This window comes from Fundulus heteroclitus, chromosome 13 (assembly GCF_011125445.2).
Source record: "Fundulus heteroclitus isolate FHET01 chromosome 13, MU-UCD_Fhet_4.1, whole genome shotgun sequence".
NCBI classification, from domain to species: Eukaryota; Metazoa; Chordata; class Actinopteri; order Cyprinodontiformes; family Fundulidae; genus Fundulus; species Fundulus heteroclitus.
The window spans coordinates 27,309,223-27,335,098 of NC_046373.1; the positions used below are offsets into that span (position 1 = coordinate 27,309,223).

The 25,876-nt window shown below is 41.0% G+C and overlaps 1 protein-coding gene across 1 annotated transcript in view; it reads right to left on the reverse strand.

Moving 5' to 3' along the window:
• The window catches only part of LOC118565479 (probable E3 ubiquitin-protein ligase HERC1), a 50,823-nt gene continuing 24,947 nt past the window's right edge, over positions 1–25,876 (reverse strand). Inside the window, exons 28-49 of the mRNA XM_036145889.1 lie at positions 25,690–25,810; positions 23,934–24,174; positions 23,674–23,837; positions 23,420–23,566; positions 23,228–23,325; positions 22,985–23,080; positions 22,025–22,192; positions 21,667–21,906; positions 21,477–21,560; positions 20,094–20,322; positions 16,700–16,994; positions 15,590–16,344; positions 6,597–6,810; positions 5,809–5,978; positions 3,526–3,609; positions 3,008–3,194; positions 1,300–1,427; positions 994–1,193; positions 571–830; positions 425–477; positions 132–326; positions 1–53 (exon numbers count right to left, since the gene is read on the reverse strand). Of these exons, the coding sequence (XP_036001782.1) occupies positions 1–53; positions 132–326; positions 425–477; positions 571–830; positions 994–1,193; positions 1,300–1,427; positions 3,008–3,194; positions 3,526–3,609; positions 5,809–5,978; positions 6,597–6,810; positions 15,590–16,344; positions 16,700–16,994; positions 20,094–20,322; positions 21,477–21,560; positions 21,667–21,906; positions 22,025–22,192; positions 22,985–23,080; positions 23,228–23,325; positions 23,420–23,566; positions 23,674–23,837; positions 23,934–24,174; positions 25,690–25,810 (4,182 nt within the window). The remainder of the gene's footprint in view (positions 54–131; positions 327–424; positions 478–570; positions 831–993; positions 1,194–1,299; positions 1,428–3,007; positions 3,195–3,525; positions 3,610–5,808; positions 5,979–6,596; positions 6,811–15,589; positions 16,345–16,699; positions 16,995–20,093; positions 20,323–21,476; positions 21,561–21,666; positions 21,907–22,024; positions 22,193–22,984; positions 23,081–23,227; positions 23,326–23,419; positions 23,567–23,673; positions 23,838–23,933; positions 24,175–25,689; positions 25,811–25,876) is intronic.

The following is a 25,876-nucleotide window of genomic DNA, read 5'->3' on the forward strand; positions in this document are numbered from 1 at the left end:
TTAAGCCATTCCATCTGTGTTTTCCTCCTCCTGTGAAGTGCTGGTCTTGTGCCCTGCACAGCAGTCAAATGGTTGGCCGAAAACTTTGCAGCAACCCTTAAAATAAGAATAAAAATAAAAATGAATAATACCTTTAGAAGCTACCCTTGTTGGACAGGATGAGCTGTAAACTAGAGCGCCAAGAGGATCTGGTTCGGCAAAGACAATCGGATCGGGGACCAGCTTTTTCTCAGTCAGCCCCAGTGGTCTCAGCAGGAGCCCAAAATCCTCCAATCCTGTCAGTTTATCTGCATCCTCCTCAGCTTGGTGGCTCATTTCCCACTCGTCTGGGGGAAAAAAAGAAGCCTCAGAATAATATCTTTCACAATTAGTACAACGGTTACCTCGTTTAGTTGCATCCTTAGAGGCAACTGGCCGTCCTTACCATCTGAAGTGTTGTCCATTTGGCCAATCAAATCCGAAGTCAGACCTTTGATCCTGCAGCAGGACCAGAGCAGAACAATGACCATCAGAAAGCACGAGAACAAGAGAACGTATGGCGTTTACTCACACGCCGATCATCTCCTGTACCTTTCATATTTCGAATTTGGATCACTTGCATTAGCAGCCAGATACTTTTCCCTGCAGGAGCTGCAGAGGAGGTAGAAGGGGAAATTGGAGCCACACTCCCCTTTGAACCAAACGTCCACGTAGGCGCCGGTGCTGTCGTAGCCCTTACGGGCCGCACTTTGTCCACAGCCTGGATGTCGTCGCTTTATGTGATTGTTGAACTGCAGGGTGAAGGTGTTGCACAGCTCACATTTCACCATCTGACTGTGCTCTTCCCCAGCCTGAGAGAAAAAAAGAAGAAAAAAAAACAGTATAAAGGTAATTTAGGTCCAATCAATTAAAAAAATGAAGCTAATCTTAGGTTGTTGAATGCATTTATTAGACTAGTGAAAGTTCGATTTAGTTTTATCCATGTTAACTGACTGGACAGTATGTTTATGTCACCTCCACAATCTGAAGTGTGTCTCTCTCCAAACTGAAGAACGAAGGGGTGAGGAGGTCCTCATAAGCCTCTTCATGGTAAAGGTCATCCATGTAACTCAGCTCTGACTCCTCCTCAGCAGAGAAAGGATGGAAGTCCACATGCTCCGGCCAGTCGCCCACGGCTGTGTGGAGCTGTGGCAGCGGGCTGGGTGGCGGCAAGTCTGACAACGCGAGAGTTTCCGATCAAAAAATGCGCGTGAATGGAAACAACCGGGCTTTCCTCCTAAACCCGAAATGCGTGTGCTGTGTCTCTGCCGCGACTCTAACCTGGTCGTCTGAAGGACGTCCTCTGTGTAGGTCCTGAGCGCCGCCGCCGCGCAGGAGGAGGCCTGTTCCTCGTGAGGTGGACGTCCAAGAAGTTCTCCCTCTGTATCCAGTCGAGGCCCGGCAACAGGCTGCAGACGAACCAGAAAAACGGTATGCCGATACTCAAAGGTGCCCGGACAGTGCAGCAAGTGGAGCAGCTGTTCCCCCATTTTAAAAGTGAAACTTAGAGTTTTCTTGTGGCCACCTCATTGTTTCCCCCCCATAATATCAGATCACTAATATAATTTTGATCAACAAATCAATATCCCTGCCTCAACATATTTGAGCTTGAATAGCTGAAGCAGCTCGTTTCTGGTCAGTTCAGGTAATTATTCGTTTCACCACTTGGGGGCTCTCACAGACTGCACAAAGAACACCGGACTTTCACCCTCGGACAATAATGAAGCGTGGGGAAATAAATTAGACTGTAATGTCAAAAAGACTGTTGAACTGCCGAAGCCACAAATGGACTCTGTACCACATTCGTATATTGCACGGTTTTAATAATACTCACCTGTACACTGTGAATCGCACACTGTCTATTTCCCCTGCATTGTTTACATTTCAATTGTTTACATAAATCACTGCTGCACCTTATCCTGAAATTTACTGCAATTTACTGTGATTTTTCAAGCTGTGTGCAAACGAAATTCCGTTCTGTTTGCACTTTGTGCATACAAAATGACAAATAAAGTTGTCTAAGTCTAAAAAGTAAGACTAGCAACTGTATTCTGTGCATGTCAGGCTATTCATGGCAGCGGCTAATAAACTTGGACACTCTTGCATTTAGATGAGGATGTCCGACTCTCCGGCATGAAACCACAGGGGTCTACTCGCACAGGAACTAGATTTAAGCCTAAAAAGATGCTGTTGCTTAGTTTATATGAAAATGCTAACCTAAAACAAACAATCATCTTCTTTTTCTGTATTTCTATAAAGAGTGTATGCAGCTTCTTTCTATTTTCGCCTTTGCTGCCCCATTTTACTAGCCTGGGTGCCATTCCGAATTTAGTCCCGCCCACAACGTTTTAGGTCGGGAAGTTCGGTCTGGCATTGCTCAATAGTAGCGCGAGTATGCTCGCCCAATATCTGGCGGGCCAATCAAATTGTCAGGGCGGGGTTTATACGATGATGGACAGATGATCAACAGTAACGTAATCAACCACGTCACCAAAGCACGCTTGGGTTGAGTTCGTTTACAACAACGATGGCTGCCGCTGGAGAGTTGAGGTGTGAAGATTCTGCTATTAGGTCTGTTCTAGAATATATCGACAGGTTTGTGTGTTGAAGGACTCCTTGGATCCTTACATTCTTTTTGCAACACCAGCAAAAATCGTTAACGCTCATCTTCTTATGCTAGGCTAACAGTTGAGTTCCGTTGACAACAACTATGCGTCGCTTCACATACGTCACACACTCCGTTGCTCTTATTGGTTGTAGGTCTATCCAATTGAGTGCAGAGGAATTTTTTTTCCTGGTTCGTTCGAAACACGCCCCATAATCACAGCTCTATGGAGCAGTATCAGACTCAAATGCTGACTAGAATTGAGTATGACAATGTCAGGCTACCATTTTACAACACAAATATGCAGCCATGCCTATAGTTACAGCTGCACCAAAAGCTTTAAAAACTCCCTGCAGGTCATGACTGACTTCTCCAATTTCTCACCTTTCACTTGTTTGGTTGGTGGGCCTTTCAGGACATTGCACCGTCTCCGGCCCCTCGGGGGACGGGGTTTCGGGGGCTCCCTCCAGTCGGGGCGACTCCGCCGCCTGGTGCTCGTCAGTCAGGGGGTGCTCTAACATCCAGCTAGCCAGGACCTCGATGGTTTGAGAATCCAAGTCACCCGCTACATCTTAGCAGGACCACGTGGAGACGGAAACGTGAGAGTTCAAAGTCAAAAGATGACTCAAAAAGTATGTAGTTACTACCATCAAAAGGACCGTGCTAAAGTCTGACAGACTGGCGCATCTGTTCAGAGAAATATGGTGTGTGCTTTAAGCTGGTGCAAAAGGAGTGGCGTTTTTGGAAGGAGAGCCTAAAGGAGCTCTAAAACTAGTGGTCTATCAAACTTTATTTTTGGACTACATATCAAACAGACAATGAATGTAATAAATAAATAAATAAGAAATCAGAAAAGCACATGAAGCAAAAAATTGGCAATGAATACACTACAAAAGCAGTACCTGCTGCCTCCATGGCCCAGTAGATATGTCTCATAGTGAATCCCATTTCTAGCAAACGACTGGTGACAAACATTTGTGTCCGTTCTGGTGGTTGAGGAGAAAATAAAAAAGGTACACAAAAAGCAAGAAACAAACCCATCCCACAGCTCCAGCTTGAAATGTACACCATTACTGAATTTGCTTTTAAATAAGTCGTAAGATTTTAATTCGTACATAACCGTAACACCAAATTGTACTAGTTTTTTTTAATGATTTTCAGGATAGCTTTTCACTAGAAAAGTCAAACTACAAATCCCTTCGATGGCTGGTTCTTTCCCATCTTAAGGGCAAAGTACCCTATTTTACAGGAAAAAGGTTCAACTCAAAGCTGGGGGACAAATACTACACAGTGAGTGCCAGTGATGACAGGAAATACTACAGTCACCTGTACACTTGTAAGAATAAAGTGTTTTAGGTAAGAGACTGCTTTGTTTTACCACAGGTTTGCCCATCATCTCTCTCGTAGATTGTGTTGTCAAATTAAATGTATAAACTGCTCTCTCCAAACAATCCCATTCACATTTTAATTAGCTGCAGCACCAACATTTCTTTTTTATTCTTAGTATCTATATAAGCATTTGGACTTTCTTTCCAACCACCATATGTGTAGCATTAAGCTGAAATGTGTTTTTTAACTGACTGTAGTCCGACTTACAGGGTTTGAACGCCGTGCCACATTATGTCTTTGCGATATTTGTTTTGGACAGACCCGTTTCTGTACCGCAGTTAAGTTGGTCAGAACCAGAGCAGAAATTACTTGAATGGTCCTAGAGTTTTAGTTTTCTGAATTACAGGCAGATCAGGCCAGCCACGGGGTGCTTAAGGCCCTGTTCACACGACAACGATCCACTGAAAACTAAAAATGTTTTCCATTTCTGTTACCACGTTTACATGACAACCTTCTCATTACAGTCTCCCTTTACAGGGCGACGGCAGAAACTTGACAACAGTGTAATTCCCAGGCCGCGCCACTAGTGGAGCTATGTTCTTTGAAAATCAACATGCGCATACACTGCAAAAACGGATCTAAAAATAAGTAAAATGTTCCTTAAAATTTGTGTTTTTGTCCTAGATTTGAGCATGTATATACAATTATCTGCCAATGGAATGAGTATTTTGACCCCTAAAATAAGATTATTAGACATCCTGCACTTGAAATAAGATGATGAAGATGAGTTGTTCCTAATTTAAGTGCAGAAATCTTATTCCATTGGCAGATCATCTTATTTACCTGCTCAAATTAAGGACAGATACACTCATTTTAAGAAAATATTACTTATTTTTAGTTCTGTTTTTGCAGTGTACGTAATGCCTAAAAGCCACCACAACTAAGACACGTTCTAGATGGCAGAACTGTGGTTTTTAAAACTGTCGCCAGCTATATTGCTCCTGTGTGCACAATTTTTTTTACTGATTTCTGTCACACAGCGCATGAATCAGGGATTCCCTGTATTAAAAATTATTTTTTACCCGTTTAAACGTTCTCGAACCATTACTCTCTGGAACACGCTTTCAAATTTTGTCGTCAGAGAAAACATTAGCCGTTGTTGCATAAATGAACAGTACAAACGCAACCAAGTTGTTCCATTTTCACCAGAAAACGTCATGTAAACAGGGCCCAAATCCACTGGACATGGTGTCTGATAGAGCTCTGATTTATGGCTTTAAAGACATTTTGTGCTTTTCATCCATTTTAAACAAATTTTGCCGGAATAATCGGCCGTCTTATTTTTGCTTTACTTTTGTTTTTATTTTATTTTTACGCATTTCTCATGAATGAGTCCAGCTCTCGTGAGCTATGAGCCTTAGCGTCGCTTTTTACGACTTTTCTAATTGTGCTAAGTGACGTTTAAGGTTCGAAGCACAGAAGATTTCAGTCTTTTCTAAAACTGTTTAAAATGACCACAACATAATTGACGATGACAAAAATGTGCCATTCAAGCATGTCGGCGTATGCATGCCTTTAGGTGTCAATAGCAGGTCAAAACACATGCTGTTTTGAGCAGCCGATTAGCTGTGACCGGTGGCTAAACATTTAAGACCATGCAAAAATAACTTTCTGTTAGACCATCTTGATCCCCTTTATACATCATCACAGAGAAGAACACGTGTCAAAGCTGATCCTACATGCACAAATGTGTGTCAGTAGTGTTTAAACAGAATGCGTTTGTCTTTAAGCTACATTGATTTCCTGTTGTTTGTGACATGGTCCCCTCTATCCCTAATCCCTGGACTTGTTCTTACCCAGGCTGCTTCTGGCCTGTGTGCTGCAGGGACCAGGCTCCATGAAGCTGGTCTGCTGCTCTGTGAAGGCATCACACGCAGCAGCGCTCGCAAAGCTGAAGCACGGGGACAGCAAGGGGGGGGCGCTATCCAGGCCCGTAAGTGTGGGGAACCGAGTTAGCAACACATGCCTAGAGGAGGTGAAGATATAGTATATACAGTAACAACAAAGATAAGGCTCTAAATCCTCATGTCAACATTTGACGCGTTAAACTTAGAGAGGTCTAACACTTAAAAAAATTGAGTAATTAAAGGCGGTTTCCCTATAACTTCTTGACATTTTAGTCAAGCTATTTTCTTAATTGTTCTGGGACATAATTAAGCTTTCAAAATATAAAAAGATAGCTCTAGGGATTCAAGTCTATTCCCGTTAAAATGATCAAACCTCCTCCCTGGAGTTACTTTAAGGACATTGAATCAGGGCTGAAGCTCTTCGCTTGACACTCACTGACGTTACAGTGAGTCGGCCGGGTTAGAACAACAAGCAGGTACAGCTGCAGCCTTGGTTAAAGAGAGCAGGTACAGTCTCTTACTGTCTTTAGATTAACAGCACATCCTAACTCACCGACTCCCTGGACCTCAGAACAGCAGCCGCTGCCAAAAGATTCGGGTCTGCTGTGATCAGCAACAATGGAAACCCTAAGTATGACGTTTGTTTTCTCTCTTATTACTCAAAAAAAAAATTCCTTAAGCAGACGTTAAACTAAATGTGACAATGTTTTGATATTTATAACTCATTGTATACTTACTGGAGGAGGCTGATAGGAAGGAAAGGGTTGAAATTTTCAAGTCCCTCGGCCTGCAGGTTTGTTGGCAAAGAGGATGCCAGGTCGTTACTGGAAGAGGAGGCAGAGACTCTGTTTGATTGGCCGAAGATGGCAGTGCCTTCTGAGCCTGCGCTGTACAACGACACTGAGCTGGAGGACTTGGAGATGGACTGAGAAGACAAGTGGCGCCCGGATTCTGCAAGTAGAAGTGGTGACGAAGTCTCAGTGAGTCTTGGTTGCTTTAAGAAAATGTCTTAATTATTTTAAACACATGCAATATATATACATATATATACACTTGACATGAAGTCAAAAGAATAGTTTTGACTTCGTGTTTTTTTTTTATATTTACCATATTTACAACAGTTCTAAATGTCTTCTTCGTTCAGCTTTTTCCTTTTAAGGCTTGAAAACTTCTGTCTGGTGTAATTGATCTATATAATGTGTTGCCCTTTGTGAATGGAGTTACTGAAATGGGGGAACTTTTTAATATTGTAATTTATACAATAAATGATGTATATTGCACACTTTGCAATTATGGCCGCCCCTGGTAAAGCTGCGTAAAAATAAAAAAAAAGTCTTAAAATAAATTAATCTTTAATTGCGGTAGCTTAATCTCTCACTGAAAATTATATCAATATGAAATAATGTGCACCACAGTTTCTGGCACCCCTGTTATCAATACATGCTACAACCCCCTATGTAGGACAGCTGGTAATCAAAGACCCGATGATGATCCGTTTTCTTGCAGAGTCCACCACATTTTTTCCCCCCGATGTCTCAGTATTTCAGAGGTTGGTGAAGCCATACACTCTGACGAGGTTTCCAGTGCATTTGGAAAAGAAACAGGCCCACAGCATCACGGCTCTTCATCTACACCAAACAGGTGTTTGTATTACGGCAGACTCCGCTGGAGCATTTGCTGCAGAAAAGATCAAGTCTCATCTGACTAAAGATAAGGCCAGTTAAAGCTATATCGGTGGGACAGAAACGTTTTTTTTTTTCCCCTGATGCGCCTCCCAAACAACTAGTTAGCACCTAACCGTCATTATGGAGACTTAATGGTCCCCAAGATGCCACTTTCTGCAGCGGCTCTCTGTCAATGAGCTTTGGAGACATTTTACCTCACAAGGAAGGCGAGATAAACACGGGTCTACCTCATTACTCCTCCTTTGGTGCAGTTTCACTTGTTTTAACCTTTCTCGTTAATGCTCTGACTATAGCTAATTGTAAGTTTCAGGAGGTTACAATACTTTTGTAAACATTTTCTGACTTCTAAAGATCAACACAAATCTACGCTGCTCAAATGAGTTGTTCTCTGGTCTTTACTATTTTGAAGAGTGGATAAGAGAAGTGGCCCTCTGAGACGGTCACATTTGTTCAGAAAAAAGGAAGTTATAGATTATTAAACGTTTGTAGACACACTGACCAGCTTAAAAAAGGGAAATTTTGATTAGAAGAAGCTTCTGTTAAATGTATTTAATAAGAATTGTTCAGGGTTCCAATAAGTTTATAATTTTGAAACAATTATTTCTTAAGATGCTTTCTCCACTGAATAAATGTGCTCCAACTAAAGGTAGGATTTGTCTTTTATATTTGTGATTTTGGGGCTTTTTACACAACATTACCAGTGTTGGGAATTAAAAATATATCTTAGTTGAGGTTACTGAGGAAAGCAGAGTGGGGTTTGTCGCTTCCTGCTTCAGCGTAAGATAAACATGGAGTTTTATTGTCCTAAGGGGGTGGTCAGCAGGAGAGGGGGTCAGTCATCCTCCCACTGAGCCATGTAGGAGGAGTTTAAAGTTGATAAAAGGAATGTCTTGGTAAAACTTACTTCAGACAGACAGACAGATTTATCCACCGCGGTGAGAACAACATCTTGTAAATGGTATGTACTCTGTCTCCATATTTAATTTCTATGAATTAAATATGTATTTAAATCGTTCTACCTCTGATCAATGATTCCTTATTTTATTGTCAAATCTTAAACCGGGGTAAAAATGGGCCTTTAGTAGCGAAGCAGGATTAGGCCAATAATAAATAAATCACAATTTGGTTAGCCGTGACCCGGATGTGACATTAAAGTGGAGGAACCTTTTGAATTTGGGCACGAAGAAGTAATCACTTACAGCAAAACAGGGTCGACCCGAAAAAAAGTAAGGAGATTTTGATTCTCCTATTGGCTAAAGATTAGATGTAGGCTAAATCAAGTGTTGCTGTAAGTGAGATGCTTTCTTCTCAAAATATCAGAGGCTGAACAGTACAAATAGGTTTAAATAGAATTTATGTTGAAACCGAGAAATGAGAGAATGAGAGTTATCTGTATGTCCACGTCGGAAAACCGTAAAATAAGATAGAAATGATAAAAGAGATAAAAGCCAAGAAGCCGTTAAGTTGTGAGGCTGTTATAGAAATGATAAAAGAGATAAAAGCCAAGAAGCCGTTAAGTTGTGAGGCTGTTGAAAAATAAAATAAAAGACAATAAAAAAGATAAAATTACAAAGATAAAAAATAGTCTCGGAAGTTGGTCGCTCCCTCTCCATGACTGACGAGTCTGGGGTTTTAACACTGAGGTGGAACGTTACCTCGGAGAAAGGGGACTCTCCAAAGAAACGTAGCGATAGGAACGGCCAAGAATACAAAACCATCTAAAAGTTGAGGCTAAGACAGCAAGACCTTTAAAGTGAGCTGTAAAAGAAGATAAAAGATTAAAAGAAAGGGGCCTCAAGGGGACATTTATATTGTTCTCTAGCATCAGAACGGGGATTCTGATTGCACGACGATTAGACCGAGGTGGTATTTAAATGAATAGTTGGTTTCGTCGAGTGGAAGGGTATTAAGAGAAGACCCTCTGCGCGCGCAAGGCTGTCTGTCTTAAATGTTGTCTGTCCTGGTCGGTTTAACAATTTTATTTTGGTTTAAATGGGATCCATGGTTTGAATGATTAGAAGCTTCGGTCTGAGTCTGTCTCTGTGTGTGCGCGGCTTCGAAGTCTCTTGTGTATGTGTGTGTGAATTTCTCCACGCGCGTGGGCCTAAAGATAAGAGCGGTGACTGGGGCGCAGTTTAATTTTGTTAAAGTAAAAGTGATAAGTAAAAATATGGGTGAAAAACTAAGGGGAATTTGGAAATCATTAGAAAAAAGGTTGATGCATTAATAATGTTTGTTGAAGTGCAGGAGAATTTCAATGCAGTAAAACGTTTGAGGTATTGGCTGCAAGCTGATTGGGTGAGTTGCATTGGAGAGAGACCACGGCCTGCATTTTGGTAAGTTTTGGAGAAAACTTTTTATTTTGAACTGTAGCCTAAAAGTTAGAAAGAGGTTGGACGTTTGGTAAAGTTGTTGAACATTTGGGAGAACATTAAACATCTGTTTGAGGCATTATAAATTGGGTAAAAACAAAAAAGGGAAGATGCCTTCTGTTAGAGTTGTGATGAATGGCCTCTTTGTCCTGGAGGGAAAACCAACACGGACACGGGGCTGCCTCTGTCCCCTTGTCTTTCTTGTTACACATCACATGAGCTCAGGAGGATTTAATCACGGTCTTGAGTTTACAACATGGGGGTAAACAAAGAAGGGAGCAAGTTTCATTGTGGGTGATGATTAAATCACCAGCTTCATGTGCAGTTAGATAAAGGAGACATTCCTTATCTGGGGAAATCATTTTATCTAAGGTTAAAAACAATGGTACCTTCCTGAAGGCAAACTCTTAAAACAAACCAAATGCCTGTAGCTTGATAAAATAAAATGATGACATTTATATTTTTCTAACACCTTCTGTTAGAGTGTAATTTTAACTAGCGTTATCTATTGCAAAATAGCATTTCAAAATGCCTAATGAATGTATATACTTTCAGACATTAAATATAATTTGCGATTAAAAAGTGATAAATAGGTTTTCATTGTTTGATAGTCCTAGTTATAATAAATAAATACATAAATAGATATAATCCGTCAGACTACAATCTAGCTGTTTAATAGAGAGTAGTAAATCCTATCAGCTTTTGCTCATTTGCAGGCCTGGGAAAACCACATTAAGCAGAACTAAACAGAGTTAAAAGTTGGGTTAAACTGTACCTTAATAGTGTGTGCAAACAAATATTGCGGTAATTTGACAGATTTTGTTGACACTGCATTTAGTCATGAGTCAGTTTTGAAGTTATCCTCAAAAGAAGCAGCTAAAATTGAGGACTCTATGACCAATGTTATTGGTTTGCATTGTTTTAGTATAAATACTGATATTGCAGAGCGCCAGAACCTAGTAGAAATAGACAATAATACGGGATCATCACAGGACGGTCCCCAAATTATTCATTATATGTAATCACATTTTCATGGTCCCACAAAATGCAGATGCCCTTGTTACACAGTAATTTAGAGCCCGAGGAATCTTTTTTCTTTGTTCATTTGGTAATGTGCAAATTCTGGTGAATGAACTTTTCAACATCAGTTGCTGGTGATTGTTTGTGGCCGGCAGTATTTGACTTAACAATTTACTAAACACAGGCGCATAACTGATTTTAGAGCTGTTTTAAAATGTACCTTTGGTGTTTTTTATATTTTTTTTTCTTTGATAGATGGAGTTACACAGCATTTTCTTTATACACTTTAGCAGAAGGTTCCTGAGTTTGACTGGGACTCTTGATATCTTCTGAAAAAAAAATCATTAGGATGGATCTAACACACAGGTGTGGATCCTAAATAAATCAGTCCAATTTAGGGGATTTATTTAGAGTAATAGTGTTACAACAACAAAAACAACGTGCCCTCTTCAATATCTCAGCTGATGAATTTCAATCTTGATACGCTCGCTCAGACAATATTTGATACACCATTTGCCTGTGACTCAAAGGAAGGGTGATACACAATGTTTGAGTTTGTTAATTACTAAAAGTTGGTAAAATTACAGTTATTGGAAAACAATATGGGAAGGAGTGACAGTAAGCAGCTTATTCCATTGAGAACTGTCTCTATTTTAATTTAAGGTGGGGGAGCTCCCTCCCCCCTGTTTTTCCTTTTTCTATCTTAATTTTGTTACAGGTCTGTTCGTTCTGGAGTATGGACACGTCTGACATGGGACGCAGATCAGTGCCGATTTGGGGTTGGAAGAATAAAACTGAGCATTCACAGCCGATATGTGTGTCGTGGGGCACCTATCACATCTGGGACAGTTGCTTACGCTGGACACTGGGCCAAGGACTGTTTCACATCACTAAATCCTGGCAAGAAGTCCCAATACCACCTCACCTTCAAGAAGGTCAGTGCCCCAGCAAGGGGATAACGCTCCCATGAACAATGTTTCCTCACCCTGGAACAATGGCCAACGCCTATGAACAGCACAGATCCTAAGCTATCAAGGGAAAATGACTGTCTGCATACACTGGAGTTGAATGTCTCATCCAGTTTCTGAGTCGTGGACCAGAACTTTGTCACTGAGGTGCATCGACAGCGAATCACTGCAACACGTGGGGGACGAAATGTGGAGTTCCATACATGGAAGCTGTGAGTGCGAAGTCTAAACTCCAATCTCTTTTCTGCCTGATCTGCTGTACATGTCAGTCCAGTCCATCTCAAGGACCACAGACTGATAACAGACTTTTTGTTAAGGTAATTCAGACTTCTATTTCTACCACTATACTTCTGACCAAATTTAATGGAAAGTGATTTCTAATATTTTTTCTGTGTCTCCAACTTTTTGTTGAGCTTCTAGGCAAATGGATTGGTGCAGGTAATAACTTCTTAAGGCAGCCGATTGGGCAGATACGAACAATACAGGTTTGCGGTTTTGAAAAATATACTACTGTCTCTTAAAATTTTTTATTATATAACTGATATGTTCCTTTTAAACATGAGTTTTAATTCTATTATGTCCAGGACCATATTGCTCATAATTGACAGCAGAAGGTGTATTTTACCATCACAATTATTAGCAGAAAATCCACTGGGGTGGGGATATTTTTCACATTTAGGGTTCTGTGATGCTGCAAGCTCACAGCTGCATGCCATAAATTTACAGACTGGAAGTTCTTATCAGCTTCTATGACGCAGGGGGCCTCTCACTAGCAGGCAAAGGGGTGATTTGGGTGAGATGTCTTGTTTCCTATTCATTGCAGAGATACACTTTTTAGGTTAAACGGATCTGTTAGGCTATCTCTTGATAGCTCATAAGTATTGAGATTTTTCTATTGTACAATATAACTGTTGCATGCTAAAACTTATCAGATTTTCACCAGACTTTGCCGTGACCAGGTGTTTTATTCAGGTAAAACCCAATATTTTATCAGTATGTAAGTACCTTGGAACACTCAGCATTCTCATACCATCAACTTGCTGTGAGCATATTAGTTCACAATTAGTTTACAACAACTTTTGATGGACTTCTTGTAGATTTGTGGGATTATGAAATTGCATTAAGTTTTGATCTGAATCCAGGATATAGGGCAGTGTTTTTCATGCTTCAAGTCAGATAATTATTTGCAGTTAATTGATTCCCTGTGATGACTAATACTATTCTTTGTTAATGTTTTGTAACAAAATTAATTTTGTTCCAAGCAGAGGGATATGACATAAACATTTATATGATAACACTGTATCGTAAAGTTATACAGATCTTAAACTTTATATCAACCCTTGGCACAAGTAAACAGAAAAACTACATAAACTACAAAAAACTGGATAAAACAGAGATAAACAGAGGGTAACTTGATGTATAACTAAATTAATTTTATTAAAGACCCTGTTAAAATAGGATTCAAAATGTGGTGACGTGCTGAAAGGTTTTGTGTGGAGTGGTGTGATGGATGGTGGTCTTTGGTCTTTGGTCCGGAAAACATTCTGACATTCTTGCAGGATGGCAGTGTTGTGGAGATATGATCACTTATATGTGGTAGTGTAGTTTGAGGTGGTGTGGATGTTGACTTTGGCCCAGTGGCCTAGGCGGATGGGGATGTATGTAGAACAAAGGTTGGTTTCACACTTCAGTGGGCATGTGTCAGGATAAGGATGCACCGAGGTCATATGACAGTCTTGTGAGCAGATAAGTGCATGTCACAAGGTTTTACATTGTTCCAGTTAACACCAGGAACCGAGCTAAGAGAAGAGATTAAATTTAACGGTCAAAGGTTAGGCAGCAGACTCACTGTCTCAAGGAAACTTAGACAAAAGGTTGGTCCAGCACAAACGGGCCTTATATACGTCTCGTTACTATACTTTGATTTCACAACGGCATTAACTAATTTTTGATTTTACAGACAGGGGAATCTTCACCAGAGATTAACGCATTTGTCTGGTCGTTGCATTTTCTTACAGGACAGCGTAAGGACGGGGAAAATGAAATTGCGATAAAATGTCTCATTAACTATTACATTTCTAAAATAGGATGGAGATGGAACAATGGAAGATGTGAAGTGTGTTTCTTGTGGGAGTGTTCAGTTAATTTCATTACAGGATATGATTCCATATGACTGAAAGGAGCTTTTCGGGACCGAAGTCAACCTCCGGAATTACAGGAGAGGTCAGGGGCCCATCTGATTCCAGAGCCGTGTGTACCAGCCAAACAGAGGGTTTAAGGGAACAACACCGGACCAGATTTCGGGTCAGACTGGCTGACTGAAAGGGTTTTCAACTGCCACCCACCCGTGCCATCCGGCAACGGGGCAGCTCGAGGCGCCGATAGCCACCCAAGGAGGGGCAGCTGGAATTTTATTTTGTTTTCGTTTTTTTTTATTTTTAATAAAGACTAACATACAGTTCTGTGGAGACCGCGGTTGGAACACTGACTCTTTAAACCATCTTCTTTAAAGGCGAGAAGAAGACATCTCCGAGATGCAAGACATCATGACAACAGTTGAATGCATTGTGTAAAAAAAGAAAAAAGAAATTGAGAGTTTTTGTAATCACTGCATATGTCTTATAAGTTCCATATTCATAAGGTGTTCAATATTAGTATCGTTAGAATCTTGGTTTTGCATTGCATGAAAATCTGTTTTTTATTCTGTGGTTTGATCTGAGTGTAGTGCTTTCATGGGTTATCTTTATTTCTAAGAAGACATTTTATTAATCTAGGTTAGGACTCTTAAAGTCATATTTAGATCATATAATAGTTTCTGGTAGTTGCACATTTATCTCAGCCTTGTACCTCTCGGATAAAGGTGCTTACTTTTCTTAATTCTAGTAGGGTAGAGATTCAGATAGGTTTAGTAGCTTTTTAGCTTATACTTGGGTTAGTTTACATTAAAGGGGAACATTTGAACTTCATTTGATTTCATAAGTCGCCAACAGAGGGGACAGTGGGTTACAATATTACATCTTACTATTTACATTTTGCTTAAGGGTTTCAAGACATAGACTTAGTTTAGCCTAGTTATTGGTTTGATCTTTGAGGGATCAAAACAGAGGGGTTGTTGGGAATTAAAAATATATCTTAGTTGAGGTTACTGAGGAAAGCAGAGTGGGGTTTGTCGCTTCCTGCTTCAGCGTAAGATAAACATGGAGTTTTATTGTCCTAAGGGGGTGGTCAGCAGGAGAGGGGGTCAGTCATCCTCCCACTGAGCCATGTAGGAGGAGTTTAAAGTTGATAAAAGGAATGTCTTGGTAAAACTTACTTCAGACAGACAGACAGATTTATCCACCGCGGTGAGAACAACATCTTGTAAATGGTATGTACTCTGTCTCCATATTTAATTTCTATGAATTAAATATGTATTTAAATCGTTCTACCTCTGATCAATGATTCCTTATTTTATTGTCAAATCTTAAACCGGGGTAAAAATGGGCCTTTAGTAGCGAAGCAGGATTAGGCCAATAATAAATAAATCACACCAGTAAGAGTGTAGGCTGATGGTGGTAAAGATGTAAATACATCGTTGTCACTTTTGTCAGCCAATCACTGCACTGGACTGGGAAACGAAAGTCTAAAACTAAATCAATAAAACAGTCAAAAGGTTTCCCCGGCTAACAAACATCCATCTAGATACCTTTGTGTTCTTTTTCGTCCTGCAGTCTGCTCAGGGCTCCTTTGTATATCATGACTTGAGCTCTCTCCAAATCAGCGAGCGACACGGGCTGCTTGATAGGACAGGGCCTCACCGCCCACTTCACCATGCTCTGGACTACGTACTGCAGCACCGACCTAAGCTCGGCGTGCTCGTCCCACTGTTTGCTCTTCGCCTTGGCCTGGTCAGGGATGGGGCTGTGCAAAGAAACCACGGGGGAATTCGGAGGATCGTGCTTGGACACCAGGAGCAGATCTGACAGCCTTTCGCAGGTGAAAAAAACAGTCAGGCATTTTAAGCCTCCGACAAGGAGGTATGAGATCTTGACGGCTCTCATTTCAAGTGCAAACGCGTCCATTTTCGACGTCTGAGACGTTTGGAAAGGTTGCGCTGGGCAGGACAACTCCTCGGGGTCAGCTGCCTTTGTCGGAGGGTTTAGCGATGGAGATAAGTCTGCATCGACCTTCTGCTCCTTCGACTTCTTCCTTTCATTTTCAGACAGCCACGCCCCGCCCTCTGAACACTCCTCCTCCGGGCAGCACTGTTTCTCCTCCTCCTTTAGCATCTCCTCGGAGTGTTTCCTCCTGGGAGGCAGGTACGCCCCCTGCCAACCCTCTTCCTCCAGGAGCCTCATCAAATATATCAAATCCAACAACACCGCCGGCTTTACTCCTCCGAGGCGCGAGACGTCGCAGCAGGACACGTCGCACGGCTCCAGTGAGATGATGGGAGTGTCGCTGGGTGACCAAGAATTCATGGAGCTTAGTTATTAGGAAGGATTGGAAGAAGCCACAGATACAGCAGAGTGACACCAGGACGAATTCAACCAGGATTAACGATTAAGGAATGAGGAGGAAGAAACAAGGAGAAAGTAAGATCAGGGTTGAAATGATGTAGAGAAAGTAAAATGTTTGAGAAATAACAGATAGAATGAAAAATGCTAAAAAAAATAAATAAACCAATGTACAAATGCTAAAAAGGACTAAGATGAGCAAAAAAAAAAAAAAAAAAAACTGCTTGGGGAGAATAAAACACACGTGAACACACTTAATCACGAGTTACATGATAAAAGGAATGTATTTTTTCCAATACCTGATGGAGAAATCCGTTTCCTCCCATTGCAGCTTAGCCAGAGAGCTTCCTTTTTTCAGGACCCCGAGCATGATAGCCCTGCGGCCGCTCGGCTTGTGCAGGCACAGACCCCCAGCACGGAGGCCACTGTCGACCCCTCCAATCACGGCCAGCACAGGCCACACTTCCACGCAAAGAGCAGTCAGCTTGGCCTCCGACAGGGTCTGGTGATGGGCCGCGAATTTCCCATTGTCTTCACCAGTTATGTCTTTGTCTTCTTTAGTGTCTTCCGTCTCAGTCTGGGGGGGACTGAGGCCTGGAGGAACATATGACATGGTAAAAATATAAGAAAGAGTAGATCATATTAATTAAATAAGTTCCTTAAGACCACCTCTATTAAAATACACTGGCTATTATTATTGATTCTCAAACAACAGATTTGAGAATCATCATCAATTTTCATTTTATATTAAAGTGATATCACTAGTAACCACAATAAGGTTGACATTACTGTACACATTTTCTTCACTACAACGATTAATGACTTTTTATCTAACAGTAGAAATACGTAGTATCACCTTTTGGTTTACTGTGGGCTATTCAAGACCTTTTTCTTGAGCACTTTTATTAGCTGACTTTTAAAAAGTTACTTTAAAACGCATAGAAAAGAAAAACGCGTCACACGCACCTCTAGGAAAACAAAACCCAGAACATATACAGGAGAAGTGTACCAACCATTTCACGAGCAACGTCACTAGACAAGTGAAGTTCGGGAGCGGGTCTGGTGATATTGTGCTTTAACACACCTCAGCATCAGCTTTAAAATTACCTCACATTCAATTCAATTCAAGAATACTTTACTAATCCCAAAAGGGGAATTAAATGCTGGTGTAACTTATATCATGCAGGCTTCTTCGACGAGTTGTTGTAGACGGAGATGGCTGCAGGCAAGAAAGATCTTCTGTAGCAGCTGACCTGTTGATGTGCAACAGTCTGATGAAGAGGCTGCTCAGGAGTGTCCGTAATCTTCATTTTATTAAGAATCCTTGTTTGTAAAATCATCGCCGGAGGTTCTAGAAGAGTCCCCAGAACAGAGCCAGCCTTCTCTGTCCCTTTTTGTAGTCAGCTTGACAGTTGCGTCTCCAGTCCAGTTTGTTGTCCATTTGAACACCGAGGTATTTATACTCCTCCACCTCTTCTCCCAGTATGGTAGTCGTGTTGTCTGTATTCCTTTTTCTCCTGAACTATACAACCATCTCCTTTGTTTTATCCACTTTCAGAATAAGATGACTGTTTACACACCGTGCCACAAAGCGATCCACCAGCTTCCTGTCTGTCTTTGATGCACCTGACAACCTCAAAGTCATCTGAGTATTTCTGCAGATGACAGGAATCTGTCTTGTATTTGTAAGTCTGAGGTGTAAAGAGTGAAAAGCAATGGTGAGAGCACAGTCCCCTGTGGGTCTCTGGTGCTGCTGACTACCTGGGTAGATGCACAACCCTTCAATCTCATAAACTGTGGTCTGTTTGGTAGTCTGATCCAGGTGATTGTTGAGGCCTCCATCTGAGTGTTCTGGGGGTTTCTGACAAAGCAAATCAGGCTGAACTGGATTAAATGCACAGGAGAAATCAAAGAACACGATCCTCACGGCGCTGTCAACCTTGTCTAAATGACAGAGGGTTTGTTGAAGCAGGTGTATGAAGGAGTTTTCACCTCCAACTCCACAGCGATAATCCAACTGCAAGGGGTTCTGATAGCTGCTTGTTTGAGTCTCTTTAAGACCTTCATGATGTGGGATGTCAGGGGAACAGGTCCATAGTGATTTACGGCTGATGAGTGGGTTTTCTGTGGTACGGAACAATGCAGGAGGTTTTCCACGACGCTAGAACCTCGTCTTTGGTCAGACTAAGGTTGAAGAGGTGCTGCAGAATCGCAGAGAGCCGCTCTGCACAAGCCTTCAGGACTCTGAGGTAGACACCATCTGGACCTGGAGCCTTGTTCCGGTTCAGGCTCTGCACATGCCTCTTCAGTGGAGGATGGAAGGGGGAGGCAAAGGGAGAAGCACCATCTTCTGATGAGAACAAACATGCAGAAGCAAAAGGGTCCATGGCTGAGGCAGAAGATAAAACCTCTGAGGTTTTTTTTGACAGGAACGTTTTGTGTTGACTGTTTGGCTGTGGGCAGGAGAGGAGGATGCCGACGCCGAGCCTGTTCCTGAACTGAACCTGTTGGAGAATGCGTGCAGCTCATTGGCTCTTTCCAGACTCCCATCTGTCCAATTCTCCCTCTGCTTGAAGCCTGTGATCTTCTTCATTCCTGACCACACATCTCTTTTATTGTTCTGCTGGAGCTTGCTCTCCAGCTTCTTCCTGTACACCTTGTTGCGTTCTCTTATCTAGATTTTAAGTTTCTTCAGTATACTCCTCAGTAATTCCTTATCTCCCTTGTAGAAGGCTGTTTTTACTCGCACGTATTAAATGTGCCTATAGAGAACAGCTTGGCTTTTTGGATAGTGATGTCCAGATCTGATCCCAGATAAATGACCAGTAGTGGACGACACTCACTTCCTGATACAGGTCGTTGGAGTACTTTCCATGATGTTATAAAATTATAAAATCCAAGGCCTTTTTTCGTGTTTATGGCTTGCAAAACTACTGCAGGCAACAAACATTTCTTTAATGATCTAACAAGTGTGGCTTGTCGGTTTTGTTCCCCTACCTCTTATAATAGCTTATAGTGAAAGAAAGACTGTGCTGGATGCTGCAGCTCCCAATAAGTATTTCCTGTGAGCCACTCTGCATGCTGGGCTCAGATATCCTTAATCAGAGATTACAAAAACATCCTCACCAGAAGCGAGACACGAAATTCTTTTCAAGACAGTGAGTTGAGTGAAATGCTGCACACTAAAACAAGCCACACAATATAATGCTGCCTTTTTTCAGCATTATGAAGTCATTGCTTTTCTTAGATTCAAAGAAATTAAAAAACTGCATTTGAAAGTTCTGTTTAGGAACACAACCTTTAGTCTATGATGCAAAAAGAATTGGATATTTTCAGTATTTCGAATCTGCATAAAAAATAAATAAATAAATCAAGCCTCTTTGTGTGAACTTTTTCACTTGTACCTGAATAAGTAAGCTGATGCATTACTAAAGGGGACAAGTTAGATTTTGCATAACAGGCTTCAGCCACACCCAAGACAGTTGCTGCATTCCTCTTTAAGTCTTATTTCCACTGATGTGTTAGTCTCTTCATTAAATATTGGTTTAAAAATTACTATTATTCCTCACATTAATACTGTTTGTGGCATCGACACAAAAATTAAATAACAAATTCAGGGATGAGAGACTTTCCTGAGGGCATGCATAAAGTTTGAATAAAGCAGAGGAAATGATGTTTGGGTATGTGTCTAACCTAAGCCTTTAAAGCTCCCTGAGTCGTCTTCTCTCAGGATGGCACCGATGAGCTCCAAGCGGGAATGAACGTGTTGGTTGATGTGGGAGGACCACTGATCACACTGATGCAGCCGGCGTAGGAGCTGCACCGTTGCCTCCAGCAGCACGGTGGTCCGGGGGCTGCAGAGAGGCTCTCCAGGCAGCAGATTACTGGGCATGCCTCTCATCTGCAGGTCACGCAGAGCCACCTACGATCAAACACACACATACTGAGAAACTTTGCCGTACGTTAGCATTTACAGAAGTACTGACATCTTTATTATTCCCTTGTAATCTTAAAGTGGTTTGTCAAAAGATTAAAAAGGTTTTTTTTCACTCGTTATCTGACAAGTTTCAAAATTAAGTAGTTTATATAGTTCACTAATAACCTAATGTGAGAAAAGGTGGCTGTAAGACTGCACAAAATATTATTAAAACCTAAATAATTCTGCTAAAATTCTGCTGAAGGTTTTTCCTTCCCGTTAATGGGGAGTTTTTCTTTCCACTGTCGCTCCATGCTTGCTCGGTATGAGGGATTGCTGCAAAGCCATGGACAATGCAGACGACTCTCCCTGTGGCTCTACGCTCTTTCAGGAGTGAATGCTGCTTGTCAAGACTTTGATGCAATCAACTGGTTCCCTTATATAGGAATTTTTTTTGACCAATCTGTATAATCTGATTGATTTTGATTTTGTAAAGTGCCTTGAGGTGACATTTTTCATGAATTGGCGCTATATAAATAAAATCTAATTGAATTGAAATAGGGATCAGAACTGCAATCAATGGAAACAGTGCCACATAAATGCATCAAGTACAAATAATAATAATAATAATAATAATAATAATAATAATAATAATAATAATAATAATAATAATAACAATAATATAAGTGAAGGAATGCCAACTTGTGTAAAGTATGTTTATGTGTTTTCGTGTCGTAATTTCTTATTCACATACAACACAATATCCAGCAATAGCCAGGTACAAGGTCTACGCAAAGACTACAAAAGAAAAAGAGGCTAAAGCTCAAAGAAAACATGGAAGGACCTTCAGAATCCCAGATGCATACTAATCAAAGTCACTTTCCTTCAAAGTATGAGCAAATCAGGGGTGTGAGAAGGAAGAGGTATGGTAAATGAAGTTTCACAGTTGTCCAGCATAGCAAAAGAAACGCATTTTATGTGCTACAAAGCAACAAAATGGCACATGTGACGCTGGGTATCTACCCTCACATTCATGTTAGATCTAAAGGGGCCATCTTTAGGTCGAAGTGTGCCGTCCACAGGACTATCAATACTGACAAAAGCAAAGAACCGTTCTGCTCCACCAGGTTTTAAAGGTGAGCGTTCAGCATATTAACTACCTTCTCTCCAGGATTACTGCTGTAGAACAAAACACAAGGGTACAGTTCAGAGGCAACTACGCCCTCAAAGGCCAGCTTTGGCTCCTGCAAGAAAGCAAAAATAATCATAATCACACAAACATAGCAGCGTTTAAAACAAACCGGATAAAGCAATCACTCAAAAGAAAGTTATGAACTCAGACGATCAAACCTTATCATTCTTTGCAAAAGATATAGTATGGGCCTCCATGTCCAGGACGCAGGTGATGGTGTCGCCCTGGGTGAAGGAGGGAAGCGTACGGACCAGCTCCCCTCCGTGGTACAGGTTGCCACTGTAAGCCCGATACAACCACATGTCAGTGGTGGTATGGTGGTTGTGGTCTCGGACGGGCCAGCGTGAAACACCGATGCACGTGCCCTCATTTCCTCGGTTCTCTTTGGTAATGTAAAACTGCAGAATGGACCAAACGGGTTGATTAATATCTCCAGGGTAAAATCTGCTCGCCGATCAGTTAAAGATGTACTGCTCTGATTGGGATTTATTTATTTTGGCTTTTTTTTTTTTTAACCTTCCAAATGAAACATCCAGAGGTAATGCCGGTGGTTGCCAGGCCATAACCTTTTCCAACTGAACCGTGGGACAGGATGTTGCCACTCTCCAAAGAACAGCAGACTATCTTGTCTGGGTCGAAGGAAAAATCTCCGATGGGGATACATTCATCAAAGTTGCCAGGACTCTGCAGAAGGACGTGACAGATACAAAATAAAACAACACACGCTAAGCAAGAAAGAAAGCACAACTTTATACGCAGAGCTTCAAATGAATTAATGCTATCATTTAGAATCCATTTCAAATCAATTCACGCCTTTGAAGGTTGGAAATAGGTAAAGCACAACAGCAAAGGGCATGTTGTTCTATCTATTATTAAGCAAGGAGTAAAGCAATTACATACAAAACTATATTAATGCGTTGTGCAGTTTTCGGTCACTATCTTGTGTATGCTTGAATGCTGACTTGTAATATGGCCCATATTTAGCACATTTTGCTGTTCTGCTACATAGCAAACTTGTCATCACAGGAGGCGGACACGTTGTTGCCAAGTCTGCGCATTATAAGCGACTTTGGGCTTGTTTCTTTCTAAAGTCGCTTGTAAATTCTGTGGGTGTCGTTTATTTGGGCTTGGCGTCTTCCCCCCAACAAAACCCCTTCGTCTGGCTATAACGCCGCAAAACAAGAGCTACTAACGAGACCTGCTTGGTAGCTGGCCAAAAAATAGCATGTGTTGTAAACTTGAGAAAATTCTGAGAACTGTGAACGACCGCTAATAAAAATTAATGCATTTGTCATGTTGTGTTGGTTAAAAAGAGTTATCCTTTAAATAAGTAAATGATGATGAGAAAACACATATTTTCATACACTGCTAAAGTTTTTTTCTTTTTTCTATTTTTTTAAAAAAGCACATTGCCATTTAAAAGCACAGGCTAGGACCAAACATGCTGTTTTATAGATGCAGTAACAGTGCCAATACCCCGGCCTCTTTTTCAATCGTCTCCTCGTAGTTTCGCTCTGCATGTGGCTCCTCCCACATGTAAACAGACAAAAGCTGGAAGAGTTGCTCGACAATCTAAAAGACAAAACAGGACCAAAAAAAATAAAAAAAATCAGTCCACATCATGACATAACATCAAAAAAAACATGCATCTGTAAACTTTTCCTGAAGACCTTATGCCCTGAGTTCAACTGAATATAAAATAAAGGAGAACCTGCGTACCTGCTGAATCTGAACTGGCTCAGAGCAAGCAGGTAAAAGTCTTTCTAAAACATGGAAGGCCAAGAGCTTAGTGCGCAGATTCTGGAAGCATGGAAACCCTAAAAAAAAGAAGAAAAAAAAAAGAGGGTGATATGATGCGCAGCAACCAATACTGGTTCTGGTTAATATTCTCACTACCTTTTCATGTCCTACCTGAAGAGCACTTGGGTGAAATAATAGCCATGAGTGGTTCGATCCATTTAACAAAGGTGGAAAGTCTTTTCATTACTCTCATTGACAATACCCGCCGCAGAAACACCAACAAATCCGCAAGCTGAGATTCAGTCACCTTACTGCTCTCTGCAAGACACAAATAAGCAAAAAAGCTTTAATGAGGTTATACAAAAAGCAGCCCATATGCTTTAAAAAGACACAAGAATCCGTTTACTACTTCTAATTTGCCACACCAAGTTTTGCGCTCCTGCTGTTGGCGTCCAGATCGGCTCCCCCGGCCGCTAATCTCTCTCCTATCTGTTGTTGGTGGAGATTCTGCAGGACATTTAAAAGCTGCTCGCCCATCACCTCCATTAGAGCCTGGGAAACGTCCAAAGGCAGAAAATCCTCACAGGAGCTACGAATCCAGACAAAACAAAGTAAAAGAATAAAGAAAAAAAAAAGAAATGACAGTAACCCTTTAAGTAAAGGTTTTCAGTCTGCACAGCCTCACCTCGCAGCTACAGTCAGTATCTGAAGCAGGCGGGCACAGGCTAGTTTGACCGCCCCGCTGAGCAGCATGGATCCAGAGGTAGAAGCAGCCAACCAGCCCTGGTTCATCAGTGAACAGCTGTTGTTGGTCAACATGGAGAGGACTTCCAGGATGCCACATTTGATGATCAGCACCAGATCCACAGGCTGGTAGCAGAAATTCAGTGCAAAAATGGTGGCAAGGAGGAGGTGCTGGGACGAGCCTGAGGTGGAGAGACCATAAAACACAAACAGGCTTCAAAGTGCGTCTTTTTTCTAGTGTGTTACAACTGAAGGAGAACCACTTGTTTACTTCAATATACCGGTAATGTGTGCCTGATCCAAATATAAGGATGATCACGTCTGTTTAAACTGGATTCTTATCAGCACTAATGCTCAATGCAAAACGGCTCTATGGTCATTTTCAGGTGTCCAACAAAACTACAATTCGCTTTGATTGTCGTTTAAAATCACCAGACGTCGGGCCGTGCATGTGGCGCAGCGGGTAGCGCAACCCATATACAGAGGCCTTAGTCCTCGACGCGGTCGACCAGGGTTCGAATCCGACCTGTGGTCCTTTGCCGAATGTCTCCCCCCCTCTTCCACCCCCCTCCCTGTCAGCCTACTTTCGAAAAAAAAAGCGTGCCACTAGAGCCGCAAAAAAAAAAAAAAAAAAAAAAAAAAAAAAAAAAAAAAAAAATCACCAAATCACCAACAAAAATCCGCCTTCCTGAGTCCATCGCTGAAAACAGATGGCTGCTTTATACTTGGAAAACGCATCTTGTTGCTCGATAGACCCCATGAATGGAACAGAAACAGATCCCAAATGTTGTAAAATTAAAACTGAATAAAGTTACGCTCAAAAATATTATAAACTAGATTTTAAAGAGATTTCCATTCAATTAAGAAGTAGGAAGATAGAATGGCAGGTAGCCTTCAAATCTAAGCATGTATAAATTTACATGATAGAGACAGAAACATAAAAAGAGAGACAGAAAGATAGATAAATAAAAGAAAGGTTAAGCGACACTGGAGATGGCTGCTCGTATAAAGGTGTATTGTGTCATTTTCACGGAAAGCACAAACATGCGGTTAAAATTGACCGTTTTTATATATATATATATATATATATATATATATATATATATAGTCACTTTAGTATAACTAGAATATACTTTTCAATGAGGCTGATTTGTCAGGTTAAAAATTAAAAGGGACAGATGTTAAGCAGAGGTTTCATTAAACCTGCATTTTGGTATTAAACATGTCATTTATTGGTCAAATGTTGCCTTTTTCTTAGTTGTATTCAGAACATCATCATAATAAACAGAATTAAAGGCTTGAAAACATCAGTCTGAGTGTAAAGAATCTATGTAACGTGAACTGAGTAACTGAAATAAATGAATGTTTCAATAATATGATAATTTATTGAATATGACTGTATACAATGTAAATTACTCCAAACAGGAATTATACTAAAAATATTAAGATTCTTTTTTTTTATTTCAAAGGTTTCTTTGAACAAAATAATTTTAAGGTTCTTAAAAGATGTATTTTATAAAAATGTGAGAGGAAAAACAAGGAATAAACATTCTGTCACTTGAGATTTAGATGCATTAACTAAATATCGCCAACTACAGCTTATACAAATCTTAAATCTGCCACATTAATATCACAATAATTAATATTTATACTACTACTACTGTTCTTATTTAGTTATAAACCATTATATTGAATACCTGGATGGTCCTTTTCCAACTGGACTCTCAGTTTGAGGATATGCACCACTTGCTGGTAAAAGGTATGGGCTGCAGATTTGAGCGCTCGCTTCGTCTCCGTAGAAGCTGCATTTGTGCCGCACTGGATCGACACAAGAGAGAAGCAGAGGTTAAACGTTGTGCTATGCCAGCAAATCCTCAGATATCG